General features: G+C 33.5%; 1 protein-coding gene and 1 long non-coding RNA gene across 2 annotated transcripts; both read right to left on the bottom strand.

The window, feature by feature from the left end:
- On the bottom strand, nucleotides 9,818-10,642 carry LOC110262803. Its single transcript, XR_002347805.1, has 3 exons — nucleotides 10,319-10,642; nucleotides 10,061-10,151; nucleotides 9,818-9,893 (listed from the first exon to the last, which is right to left on the bottom strand). It is a non-coding gene; the product is annotated as an uncharacterized LOC110262803 (long non-coding RNA).
- Nucleotides 13,664-14,794, bottom strand: LOC107640431. Its single transcript, XM_016343953.1, has one exon. The coding sequence runs from the start codon at nucleotides 14,792-14,794 to the stop codon at nucleotides 13,664-13,666; it is 1,131 nt and encodes a 376-aa protein (XP_016199439.1).

The following is a 15,179-nucleotide window of genomic DNA, read 5'->3' as shown; positions in this document are numbered from 1 at the left end:
CTTCATTGGATGAAGATTAATAGATCTCATTTATTAAATTATATATATAGATGGTGCATATAGAGATATGACCATTAAACTTACTCACTTTGAGAATTCCTAATGGTTAGTCAATAAGGAATCCGTCAACTCTCGGTAAAGAGCTTGAGCTCTATGATTATAATGACTGAGATGAATAAAACCTTGGCTGAGGGGATTGAATGAATGAAGAAATGAGTTTCTTAAGTCATTCACAGTTCATTATAATAATGGTGACAAGTTAGAGTTTGACAATTAAACCATACTCTAAGGGTTAACAAAAAGCTGGAAAGATGGAAGGAATTATACTTTATTCTTCTCAGGTTCTTAGTAAAAATATATTACTTCATACTATCGGGTCGTTAAGGAGTGTTGCTAGACGCCAACCTTGATTGGTAAAATTTTTACTAACCTTGATATCATTCAGAACATCCAGTGTGATTGTATCTAACTCAAATTATATGTTTCCTTCTTCTACATACAATGAATCAGAGCTAAGATGGGTCTTCTCCTTGCCCATTAAATATTTCATGGTGTGCTTGTTAACATCATTAACAATCTCAAGTCTAGGGGCAAGTATTGTTTTATCTCTAAAGTATGATGTATTATTTAAATTTAACAACAAATTTGGATACACAAAACAAACCAACTGATCGAAAGCTTCTTTAGTATCCTGAATAAGGATGTCATCGGGAATGGTTACTTCGCTTTCTCCATCAGTTGAATTACCTACCAAATCATCACCAATACTTAGTAACCACGTTGTGAATTCAGAAATTTGCCCTAGTTGCGATTGGTTTGCTCCAACCGTAAGGCGCATGTTGATTGTTAGCTTCAAAATTTTGCAGAATTCCCAAAGATATGATGAGTTTATGGAAGAGAGCACAATATCCTGTCGTGATCCCATTGGTATTACTGAAAGAATCTTCCTAAAGTCACCTCCTAGCAAAACAACCTTTCCACCAAAAGGTAAATCTGGATTATAACATTTCTCATACCTTAGAATATCTCACAAACATTTGTCCAAAGCTTCATAATATAGCATATTCAACATTAGTGTCTCATCCCATATAATAAGCTTTGCTTTACATACGAGCTTGGCTAGAGAAGTGTTTTGCTTGATATAACATATAAAATCCTCATTTAGATCGAGGTATCTTAAATCTTGAATGAGCTGTATGACCATTGGAGAGTAATAAGGATGCAATCCCACTGGATGCCACATTTAGTACAATTTCACATTTACTACATATAGCAGCTGAAAATGTCTTGTAAAGGTATGTCTTTCCAGTACCACCATATCCACATACAAAGAAGAAACCTCCAACATCTTCATTAACGGCCTAAATAACAGTATCAAATGCTTTTCGCTGATCTAAATTCATGTTGAGTAAATTTCTTGACAACTCATATCTCGGGTTAGATAAATCAAAGTTCATCTCGTCCTTTATGAGACGATCTTCTATTCCATATATTGCATCCAAGGATGGGAGATGCATTTGATCATACTCCTTAAGCAATCTACCATTAGCTTGTAATTTTTCTTCAATCTTGTAAAGAGTTAGATTCAGAATTTGCTCATCAGATAGTTGTAACTTGCTCATCAGATAGTTGTAACTCTGCATTGGAAATAACTAAAATTATCATTGTAAACTTAAATATGTATATGAGAAAAAAGAAAGTTTAAAAATATTACCTTCACAGTGTAGAACTTTCCTTTCTGAATATATGATGTTTTCAGAAAGTATTTGATGACATTTTCGCCACACATTTATAGGACTGGAGATGTTGTTTGATAATAACAAAACAACAAAAATATCTCTAATGTAACTCGCAGAAGCCCATGTGCTTGCTTCTATCATAGCATCAATAATTTTTTTATCATCTTACAACAGCCCTAACGCATAACACACTTCCTTGAAGGTGGAATGAACAACACCATCGACAGCTCGAAGATCGATGAAACTCATGCAACCTTTTTGTATGTTTAGCAAAAGTCTCAAGTAATGATCTTCTCCGTTACCACGGGGCACATGCGTCAATCGACCAATTGAAAAATCTTGCTGCCTTAGCATCCACATGGATATGTCATCCTTCCATACAAATCTATTAGGAAATTGGCTATACGCAAGAGATCGGACCAAAAGGAAACAATTGATTAGCCAGCATCCATGCTAACAACTTCATGAGCTTGCCTTCTACCCTTTCTATAACATCAATGATGTTTTCATGATCCTTAAAGACCACTGGATATTCATTAGGTAAATGGAATGTAATCTAATAAATGAAGGTTCTTTTTGTTGTATGTTATGCCCAAATACCCTCTAAGTAGCCTCACATGCTGCTATGTATCTATAGTCATAATAATTACGTATTTCATCAACAACCTGTTGACAATCACCGTCACTTGTTGATTGATAAAAAGCAGATGTAACTCTGTCATTACCCTTGTGAACGTATTTGAAAGGATATTTTATTGCAGAAGTCTGACATGTATGCTCCACATTAATATGGCATCCATATTTTAACAGCAGCGACGGGTTGTATGGTACAATGTAAGAATTGTCAAGTACAACATTCTTCTTAGAAATTGAGCGATCGTTATCAATCCTTATATATTTCGGAAATCCAGCCTCATCAATGATAGTCCTCCTTCGAAATGGCTTCGAATAGAACTTAGATCAATGACCGTTGATCATGCAAGGACTTTTTTTGTTATGACGACCACATGGTCCATGCACTATGAACTTCTCTACTGCTACGTATAGTTTAGGCCTCCGTAGCTTATCTAGTATCTCAGCAGAAATCAACTTGTCAATTTGATCTGGTGATTTAGGTGTATAATTTGGATCCATGAACAACAGAATATGAGCATGTAGTAGTTTACGTTTTTGGAATTCTACTGTGCACACATTTGTCATAAATAACACATGTTAACAATATTACATGAAAGTTAAGTAAACAACAAAATTTGTATTACTTACAAGCAGATATCTTGCCAAAGAATTTCCCTTGCTTAAAGTTCATAATAAGCTCATTTAACTTTATGTGAAAAATTCTAGAGACAATGTCAGGACGATCTTCCACTTTAAGACCTGTGTCTTTTAGTAGACGTTTAATCTTATCCCATTCAGGATTGCATGTTATTGTGATAAAATAACTGGGATATCCTGCATATTTGCAAATTGCAAAAGCATCTTTACAATTGTTAAACATGTATCTTGGTCCACCAGTGAAATTGCTTGGAAGTATTATACGTTGACGGGTAGCGACAACGTTTACTTCACCTCAAACCAATGACTCATATAGTGCACTATACTTGTCAACCCTCAATTTAGGTTGGTTATTCCTTATGAAGCTGAGACGTTCAGACTCTATCATTGTGTAAGCATCCACCAAGAATTGTTGAAATAATCTTGGAGAATAAAACAAAATTAGAGAATCTTCGAATCTCATTTAAATTCGATATGAGAAGAACTCTCTCATGCTTATATTCTTTCTCTTCTTTGTAGAACTACACCCGTATCCTGCTAAAGTTTCAATGTCTGGTCTAAAACCATCTTCTCCGTACAGAAAAATTAATACATATTGAAGTGGCAAGTACAACAGGTGAAGAACATCAATCCTTTGCAATTTCTTGGAAGTTGATTCAATATTATATCTCTTTCTAGAATTGAATCATCAATGTTCCAACAATTAGAATAACAACCTTGGAAGCTATTGGTAAGTTGTATACTCTTCCATCCTTAACCTGGTTATGAATAAGCTTCATCCTAATATTTGCATGATTCTTGGTATTGAATCTATCTCTAGCAGAACAAAAATTTTTTTCAAGATGATTATGATTGTCTAACATTTCCTTGAGATGGTACACAATCTCACTTTCAATAGTGTTTGAGGAATCAACGTTACTAATATAAATTTTAAAATAAAAAAAATAATTAAAACTTGATGTATTGCAACTTAAGTATTAATTCATGGAAAAAAATTAGTAACTTGATTGAACTGTGTACCTTACATCAGATACGTGATTTTCAATTTCATTCTCCGTATCATAAATATAAAGTTGTGCAAATTTGGGCCTATAATTTTCCATTGGATGTAAACTACCAATTGAATGATAATTTTGTCCACTGATTGAAAATGTGGGTGGAGCTAATCCATTGTTCAAAGTACGATTTATTTTTTCAGCCATAGATGTGAAACCAAACATAGAATTAAACTTACGTATGTGTTTCCGAAAGTATTTTCCTTTCTCATTATTTATACAGTGCAGGTCTTGAAGAATAATAGGAACTTCTTTAAGAAATGGAAGCTCAACCTTTCCATCCATGCAACATAAACCGAACTTTGCAATTTTATTTTTCTTATTTTTGGAAAGTCTTCAGCATTCCACATTGTTGCTTTACGATAAATGCATTAATGAACAGGATCACCAGCATCCCACATATCTAAAGGTGTACAAATTTATATTTTGTATAATAGTGAACAAATATTGATGAAATTGGAATAAAACACCAAATTTAAAAAATATATATTTTACCTTCTTCATATGATGGAATAACACATGCAGAAGAATCTCCAACGTCATTATCTATAAATATTTATTAGTTTAATTATAGGAAATCACTGACGTTAGATTTTTTGTACAAAACTATTAATATTGTTAAAAATTAAGTATAAGTACCTTCACAATTATATGAATCATCATGATCAATGATATCGGCCTCTATAACAATGTCATCAAATGGGTCTACCATTGAAACCAATTTATAAATGATGGCAATAATATTTGTATTGATTATGAAAAGAAGGAATTGAAAATTACTAACAAATTAAAAATAAAACCTTCATGATGTTGAAGTGGTAAGTTGCCCATTTTTGTCATTTGTATTACGAACATCTATTTTATACTTCAATTGTGTACTATTCAACCAAGAGAAATTTATACTAAAGGTCATTCCCTGTTAAACATAATTTGGACTATAGAAAAAAATAACCAAATTTTATATAAACAAATAAATATGATATATTTTAAATTTATAATAACATCATACGATAAAGGTATATTTAGAAAAAAAATTACCCATGAGGTGTATTCACTCTGGAAATACTCGTCATATGTGGAGATAAATTGTTTATGTAAGCACTTGTAGAAGGCTGGTGTCCAATGCTTTTCATTAAAGAAATTGAATTCTCTTTGCCAGGAATAGTTATTGTGGACTGGATTAAAAATTTTGCAGAGTAATTTACTAAGTACTAACAAAATTAAAATATAAAAATTGTAGTTTATTGTTTATGGGTAGAACTCAAGATAATATTGGTAACTAAACTTTTAGAATGATTTTGTTGAAACTAACTGATTCAATTAAAAAAATCGGTCAAACAAACCAATAAAAGTGAAAATCGAACAAAACTGGCAACTAAAGAACCCAAAAAATGTCTTTTTGCACTTCTTTCCGGTTTGGTTTGGTGGTAGAGAAAAATCTAACCAAACAGAACCGAATCAGTGATAGAAAAAAAACCCCTAAAAGCCAAGCTGATTTGTTGTCACCTTGGGCCAGAAAGCTCCATAGCTTCTAATATGAGTGAAGATTCTTCTATGACATCTGAATATCTTTGAGGGTTATTTTCACTATTACTAGATCGAAGTCTTGCTGTTCAATACAAACATAATTCAATCTCAATGGAGGTAACATTAAAGCCTGCTCAATCTAACTTACAATAGTGCATTTATGTTACTATCCAAAATGATCATGCTATTAGTTCGAATAATTTCAGGCTCTTTGATCAAGCCATTGTCCATACACAATCATTTTCACCTAATTACAATTCTCATATTCCAACTAGTACTCCCGCATGTAGTTTAGAAAGTGATAACGATTTAATTCATGCATCATCACAAATTTCACTAACTCTTTAAATGATGCATTCATAGATAGTACACCAACACTTTTAGGAAATACATCATAACATTTAGAAACACATTTTATAGCTAGGCATGCAAAATTTTATATTACGATTCATATGTATCACACATTAGAACAATTTTATATTACAATTCATATAGTATCTTGCAACGAGGTGATAAAAGATTTACCTTTGCTGGTTGGTTTTTGGGGATTGGTGTAAGAACCGCAACTAATCAACTGGTTAATTAAGTAATTAATATTGCCCAAATTAGGTTCTGAAAAGTTAGAGTGAGAATTTGAGGATTTAAATATGATTTTTAGACTCAGTAGGTCTTTCTGAGTCAGAAAATGTATTTTCTGTGAAAAATCGCGAAAAACTGCGAACCGACAGTCGAATCGGTTGAACCGGTTCAAGTCTGGCCGGTGCTGCACGAGAAAAAGTGAAAACCGTCAAAAACCTTAGAAAAATATTAGAAATAGAAAACCGGGCATTAATTTTAAAGGTTTGGCCCAAAGTTGGGCCAAACGGGCTAAAAACGCTAACGGGTTGGACTGGGCTCAAGTTGGACCCAAGCCCAACATATATAAGGTTCATTTAATGAACCAATCAGCACAAACACATACACACCCAGCTGAAAGAGAAGGGGAAGAAGAGAACCCTTGAGCACTATTCATCATCTTCTTCCCAAGCTCATATCTTGAGCTACAAAGCTTCGATCGTCGCACCGTTTGCGGCTACGCGTTCCTTGTGAAGAGCTCTACAAGACCCATATAAGAAACTGGTAAGGAAAGCTCGAAATTCTCTCAGTTCTTCTCTTCAAAATTTCAGGTTTTTAGGGCTTTTGATTAAGTGAGTTTTTGTGATTTTGGACGTTTAGGTTTACTCTAATCCTTGCTTAGCCTTGGATTTTGGCTACCAAATCTATTGGAAAAGGTAAGAAGTCTTAAACCCTTGTGAAATTTCAAGTTTGATGAGCCCAGGTTGAATTATTGTGAATTATGTGTGTTATAGCTTGAAGTTGTGATTATTGGAAATTTGTTGGAGCTTGTGGTGATTTTTGGTGGCTTGGATTGTGGTGGAAAGCTCAAATTGTGCTCAATTTTGAGTTAAAGGCATATTGAAAATCGGCCAAGGTATGGTTTTGGTTTCCTCTATGTAGTATATAATATTCATGGACACTTAGGCTAGTGACCCATAGGATAGGGTTGAATTAAAATGATTGTTGATGTGTTGAATGATGATGTATGATAATTTATGATGAGTTGATAAAGTTGAGAAGTAATTATGATGACTGATGATGATATGATGATGATGATTGATTGTGTGAATTGAAAAGTGAATGGTGATGATATATGTAATGTTGAGATTGATGAAATGGTAGTGTAGTTGGAAAAACGTGAATGAGGATTGATTTTGATGTGATATTTTGATGTTGAGGTTGAGGATGATGAAATGTGAAGGAAAATGTGGTAAGTTTGGTATAATATGACACAAAGGGATTATGTTGATGAAAAATGGACTTGGAATGGGTTGGTGTGGTTTTGGTTGTGTTTTACAAGAAATTGTGGAATTTGTAAAATTTGGTAAACGTAGGATTTTGGTGAACTTTGTCTGATCATAACTTTTGCCTCAGTTTTCAAAATTTTTTGAATTTGGTATGAAATTAAATCTTATCGAAAACCCTTCAAATCGATATAAAGTTTGTAAAATTTGGGTTTTTGTAGAGGAAGTTATGATCAATCAAAGTTAGGTGTTAAAATCTGAAATTCTGCAAAGTTGCAGAATTTTGTGATTTCTGGTATGTGCGCACGCACACCTCTGCGAAAATTTTAACCTGTGTGCACGCACACGCAGAGGCAGGCAGTCTGCTTGTAACGCTAGCACAGCTTATGCGCGCACACAACAAGGAGAAATTACAACCTGTGCGTACGCACAGACCTGTGCGCACGCACACGTTGGGAAGGCCAGTCTGTTGAAGGTGCTAGCACAGGTTGTGCGAGCGAACAGACCTTATGAATTTTGGTACCTGTGCGTACGCACACCTCTATGCGTACGTGCACTTTTAAAAATCTTCCTGGGCGTGCGCACGCACACCCCTGTGCAGACGCACACGTCCTGTTTCTCAAATTAAACTTTATTTTCAACTATTTCACCTTCCCAACAAGATTGTAAGATTCTATAACACCATTTTAAGACTTTTAGGCTTAATTTTGGGTACGAGAATATGGGAATAACATAAGGGCTTAGTTGATGAGTATTGTGAAAAATTAGAAACGGGAGGCCTAGGTTTTGGGTGTACTGAGGATGTGTTTGACGATATGTGAAGAATGGTTGATATATGAGATGAGAACTGATGAACTGTTGAGTTCGGGTTTGAAATGTGAATGGACAGTGGTTGAAATGAGTCAAGGACTCTGAATGAGATGATGGATCCATGTTATGCTATAAATGTTTTTTGAAATCACTGATGTATCATTTTTATACTGAGAATTATGAGACACTATGCGCCCGACAGGGATGGCGGTTGGATCCCGCCTGTCGAGGTAGCGGTGGCGGCGTAAGGATGGTGGTTTAATCCCGCTTACATTGAGATGTGAGGTCTGAGGCAAGAGTATCCCGCTCGCATCCCTTTAGATCAATAGAGCGTGCAGGCGCAAATACCTGGACAGTGATCCGAGCACTATATCTCGGGGGTTCCCATTGATGATTCCGAAGGGCGACATCTCCATGGAGATGTGTCGGGTTGGCAGTTGAATCGACAATGTTATATCACAGCCAATAGGACAGGCATTCATCATATGCATTTTCTATCTATTTGTATGCTTTGACTACTTGTAATGGCTTGCCTATTTGTATAACATGCCTATTTGCTATTTGAATTATTTGCTTTATGTGCTTCTACTTGTGTTTTACTTGCATTATATATTATCTGTGCTTTCTACTGGAATTGAGGAGGTTCGGAAGGCGGCGGCGATGGGATCGCATGGAGGATAGGTTGGTGAAGGCTATGGGACAGCGGTGTTTGGTTAGAATAGAAATCCCCTAAGATAGATCACCTGGTTTATTTATGTTAAGGTTTATATAATTATGCTTATCTATTTTAGCATGCCTTAAGATTGAATCTTGTGATGGATATGAAGTCTATGATTGCCTTTGGTGTCCCGAGGTCTTATATCCTACATCATTGGGCACTGTTACCATACTGAGAACCTCCGGTTCTCATACCATATTTCTGTTGTATTTTTCAGATGCAGGTCGCAACCCACCTCGGTGAGTTGCATGGATGGTGACAGAAGCGGAGGATCTTGGATTCTTTTGGAGTCTTTTTGAGTTACTTTGTTTATACATCTCTCACTTTGTATTTTGTTTTAGCCTAGAGGCATGTATTGAGAGAACAAAACTTGTATAAGCTGTTTTTACTGTCTGGTTTCTTGTATGGTATGTATATGGCTAGCCAGCTTAAACTCCGCGAGCCGAGTCTAGATTGTTATGATATTATACTATTATCTTATGATACTTTATACATGTTTCTTGTGCCGTAATCTAGTAGCTTTGTTAGTACGTTTTATGCTTCTGAAATCATGTTTTTGAGCTATATCTTTCATCGCGCTTCTAGATTATACTATATATATATATATATATATATATATATATATATATATATATATATATATATATATGTATGTATAAGCTTAGAATTGTCGTAATCTCTGGTTAACCTTTGCTTTAGAGCGAGGTAAAGCTTAGGCTAATTAGGGTGTTACACTTGGCAAGACACCAGAATACAATTCCTCCTTCACCCGGCACATAAGCGTTTGCGGCATGGGTGTCAATGGTTGAAGGCTGGTGGTGGAAGATTGCAGCGAAGAGCCAGGTGGAGTTGACTCGTGAAGATTATTAATCCACTGCAGTAACTCCCTCAAGTAGTCGATTGCATCCCCAAGTATCGAAGCCATATCCATCTATGAACAACGAAATACATTAGAATGTATAATCCCTAAATCCTTAACACATCAAAAGAATGTATTAACTAATTAACAGCATAATCTGAGCAAAAAATGATAAAGCCAAATAAGTTTAGAAAATCGAAGGAAAAAATGATAATGCTAAAAAAAATAAATCAAATTACCATAATCTAAAATCGATAATGCATTGCTGAATCATTGAGCGAATAAAACCTTCAAAATTTTGAGTCTAAATCACTGAATGACAAGTTCAACCTGTAATAAGTGCATGTGATAGGGATCAAAACTAAGAATAGAAGAATCCAATGCCGGAGAAAAGTTAACTCAGATAAAACTAAAAATTGATAAGAGATATAGGAAAAGGATGCAATAGAACACAAATTGGGAGTACAAGAATTAGAATTGAAAGAGAATTAAGGAACTTGATTTCTAGAGCACGATTGAGATTTCAATCGAAATCAACACAAGTTTGTCCGAGAAGAGGATTCAGAGGGCGATTAAGATTGAGATGAAAACTGGGAAGAGATTTGAGTGATGAAGAACATGAAATGATAGAGATGTGAAAGCAAGAGCGAGATCGAGAAGAAGAAGATTGGTGTGTGGTTATCACTTCTCAAAGAGTAAGGAACTGAGAGAGTTGTTTGTGTGAGGAAGAGTGGCGAGACACGGATAGTGATGATTTTGCGTTTTACAGTTTTTTTTTTAATTTTAGCTTTTTTTAGTGGAAATAACTGAAATAGCCATTATAATCTATAATATTAATGGTAAATATATAATTGCCACTAAAAAAGGTTTTGAGAAGAGAATTTACGGTAATAATACCAGTGCTGCTAAAATTTTGTTGCTAAAAATCTTTTTTCTTGTAGTGATTCTTCACTATTGGCTGCCGCTACTGTTTTTTTTAATTTGTTAATTGTTATTGATTTTAATTTGTTGTTATATTTTTTTGTGCTTGATTTTAGTTATTTTATCCCCACTAATGTTCTGATAATTGCTGTTATTTTTTACTTATAATATGTTATTGATTGAGTGATTTATTGCAGTTCTATTTTTGGTTTTGATTCATTGCTATGGTGTTAATTGCTAATGTTATCTTGCTGTGATATTTTTGCAGATTAATCATAGTATAAGTGACAAAAATGAGAACATTGGTGAAACTAAAGACTTGTAGTTGTTTTTCATTTTATTACTTTGTTGAATTTCGTCTGAAATTTTTTGTTGATGATTATGCTGTGACTTTTTATGAGTTTATGAAGTTGAACTTGTTATTCATGTTAATTTATGTATTAGCACTTTGTCTTTTGATATATGTAGCTTAGGACATGTTCTTGATGAAATAGACAAAACCAAGAGTTTAAGACATGTTATTTTTTCTTAGTTAGTGTAAAATTGAACCAAACCAATCCAATTCTCATTGGCTCAGTTTGATATGTTTGGCCTCATAAAAAGATCGAAACAAACCAAACTGAACATTTTAGATTTAATTGTTTTGGATGAATTTTTTTTTCAAAAAAGTTTGAACCAAACTGTAAACCGAACACCTCTGCTTAATGGAATTAAAAATATAAAAAATACGTACCATTTGAAATACTTGCAAGTGGCCTACGTAAACCACTATTAGCATGTAAGCTGTTGTAGGTGGTGCGTGTTGATTTTCTTTGTCCACCATGATCTTCAAATGCTTGATTAAGAGAAAAATTTATCTAATAAATGGATGATCTATCGCATCTATTAGGAGTGAGTTAGATGGCAGATGACCTAAAGATGTTGCTGGTCTCATAATAGGGAGCAATGGGTCCAGGGTGGTGGCTAGTTTTAAGTATTTTAAACACAAAATAAAAAATTTAGTTAACACATAATCGAAAAATTAGTTAACAAATACAACATTTAAAATAACTAAAATTAAAAGATTATGTAAATGTTAAACTAATTAGTTAGTGGGCCAGCATCCATGCTTGGTTGAGTCCTACATCTATTATTTTGCTTCATGATTAGCCTTCTCCTTATTCTTGCTAACTTGGAGCTAATCTTATAGTCCATGAATTTCATTGCAAGGTGAACTTCATAAAAAGGTTAAAAAATGAAAGTTTTGAGATAACAAGTGAACAATGAAAAATAGAAAAAAATTGTATAAGTCTATCTTTCCTTTCACGAGTTACAATACTTATTCTATATACATCTTATTTTATATACAACTGAATTCAAAATATAATGATTATTAATGCTTCTCTCTGCATATGAAGTCGAGAAAAAATGGTTTATAGTTATGTAAAGTGTAACCATGGAAATGTAGAGAAAAAACATAACAAATGAATTAAAATGCACAATTGAAAGAACTACACCAAATTCATTCCTATCTACGAAAATACTTGATGACAAATGCATGAAATGAATACTATTATAATAATTATGCAGGCATGTTTTTTAATCACAGCTTCATGCATCTGTGTATTGTGAAAAATTTCAGAAACAATTAACACTGCATAATATGTTATAGTATTATACTGTTCATTATTGTAAAGGAGCAGAAGGAAATTGCTATAAATTTACTAAAGTAGTTACAGATCTATATCAATTCTATTGGTCGTTATTTACTCATTAGAAATTATGTATTAGATAATTGAATTAGTGAACAAAAACTAATTACAAATGACTTGTTACACGTTGAAGTTTTTGTACGTATTGCAATTGATGAATAGTAATATTTTTAAATGGTAGAAGCAAATGTTGCGTAATATAATATTAGAATTTGTTTTTAAATTCTTTTTTAAAATCTGGTTAATATATTGAAATCATACTAATTAAAAATATAAGAAATGGAACTAACGCAAATACAAGACATACATTTATATATGCAAAATTAATACATTTGTGCCTAGATTAACGTTGATTTGTTATAAATATATAGAAATTTAGAGAAAAATAATGATGAAAAAATAAGAATTGATTGATTGATAAGAACTAAGTACATTCCTTGATGAATAAATAAGATAAAACATAAGTAAACTGAAAATATAACATAGGCAAGTAACTTGATGAACCATTTGTTTCAAATAGTAACAGAAAATTCCTTTAGTGTAGAATATGAGGAAACTTTCATGGCATGGTTCAATAAGTGACTTAATAAAAAACTGATTTAATATGAACATAGTTGCTACTAAAGAAATTGCATCTTATACTAAGCCACATAATTCAAATTTTTAAGACCTCAGCAAACATAATAGTCTCATCTAAAGAGGACACTTTGAATCTTAATATGCTTCCATGACGAAGAAGGTTGCAATTTGCAAAAGCTCTCCAACCCTTGTTATTAATTGCCTTATAGAAACCATTCGAAAGAGTCCATCGCAGTCCCATGTGGTATGAAAAACCCCCTTCTTGAACCACATGAACGTAATCATATCTTGAGGGGAATGCATGGAGTACAAAATCAGGATGAAAAAATTCGTGAAGAAATTGACAATGAGAAATATTAAATAAATTATACTAATGTAAATAATAAATTATAGAAATAACAAAATAAATTAGAACAACATAAATATTAATAATAAGCAACAAAAATTGTAGGAAAAAATTTAATTGTAATTACCAGTGAGCCGTATTCAATCTCATGGTTGGTTACAAAGCATATGTAGGCAGTGACGGACCCAGAAAATTTATGTTGGGGGGCAAAAATAATACACATTACTATCAAAAGATATATTAATTTAAATTTAAAAATATAAAAATGCACATTAATTATTCAAATAAAAAAATAAAAAATTACATTAGCCGCTAACTTTCTTCGCTTCAAATCTTGAAGGTACTTCTCTTCTTGTTTTCATATTTTGAAAATGTTGAATAATTGTTTCATTATCAACTTGATTGAATGTCTCTCTTTCTATATATGTAACCAAACAATCATTCAACCACTCATCTCCCATTCGATTACGAAGTCGACTCTTTATGATATTCATAGCAGAAAATGTTCTCTCAACTGATGCCATTGCCACAGGTAGAATCAAAGCTAATTTCAATAGAAGAAACACCAATGGATAAACAACATGCTTTTTTGTCTCAACTAACTTTTGAGATAGTCCACTGATTCTATTTATATTTGAGAATTGATCATCAAGACACATATCCAATATAAAGTTCTCAAGTTGACTATCAAGTGCCAAAAGTTGAGTAGAAGAGAATTCATGTGGATAAAATTCAGCTAAACGAAGCAACTTCTCCTTATCAAATGCAAAAAACGAGTCACTTGGATTCAAACAAGCTATATAAAGAAGTAGCTCGGTATTTACCTCTGTAAAACGATTGTTGAGCTCTTGAAGTTGTCTATCAACCACTTGATAAAATAATTCAACTTGAAAATGATGCAAGTTTGAGACCTTTTGGATTTTGCGCCTTGCTCTTCCTTGTGTTACAAATATGTCATTCATATTTGGAACAAGAATATTGTGACTATCACAAAATAGTGAAACTTCATTGAGCAAATAGGACCAACTATCATCTCTTATACTTTGCAATCGTTGCTTGGACACTTTAACCAATGTCATAGCATTTATAATGTCTTGATCACTTCTTTGTAGAGTTTGAGACAACTCATTAGTAACTCCTAATATACTTTTCATCAAATGTAAATTGAATACAAATTCAAAAGATTGAGTATGATTCAATAATTGACATGCTTCAGCTCTTTGTTCAGGATTATTTCCATCTTCCTCAATCACTTCAAGAACTTCTACCATGGAAGAAAAAATAGAAATCAAGCTAAGTATTGTACCATAATGTGAGCCCCATCGAGTATCACCTGCCCTTTTCAATGTTGTTTCTTGATTTAAGCCACGCCCACTAGAAACATCTCCGTTTTGTAATGCAACAATTGTCTTTTGCATTTGACTTTCACGAAGCATGTCTTTACGTTTACAAGAAGCTCCAACAATATTGCACAAACTAGCAAGCAAATTAAAAAGTAGTACAATTTGTAACACCCTAATATTCAAATCCTTATGCTCGAGTCATAAGTCAATGATATTACGGTGGTACGACTCTCAGGTGGATTTTTAATAAATAAATATAGGTAATTTCGAAAGGAGTATTAATCGAGAATAACCATTGGACAGAAACACCCCTTGCGGAGCAAGTAGGTTTGAGCTACAACCCCCTTGCTACTGCCCGCTCAACCCAGAGTCAGTGAAATAATCACTACTGCGGCTACTACCCAGGCGGGTGTCTAAAAGCTCAACCTGGAGCGAGTGGATTCACCACTACTGCCGCTACTACCCAGGCGTCGCAATA

Source organism: Arachis ipaensis, chromosome B05, assembly GCF_000816755.2.
Source record: "Arachis ipaensis cultivar K30076 chromosome B05, Araip1.1, whole genome shotgun sequence".
Classification (NCBI taxonomy): domain Eukaryota; kingdom Viridiplantae; phylum Streptophyta; class Magnoliopsida; order Fabales; family Fabaceae; genus Arachis; species Arachis ipaensis.
The sequence above is the reverse complement of the archived record's forward strand: the minus strand, read 5'-3'. Positions and strand labels throughout refer to the sequence as shown.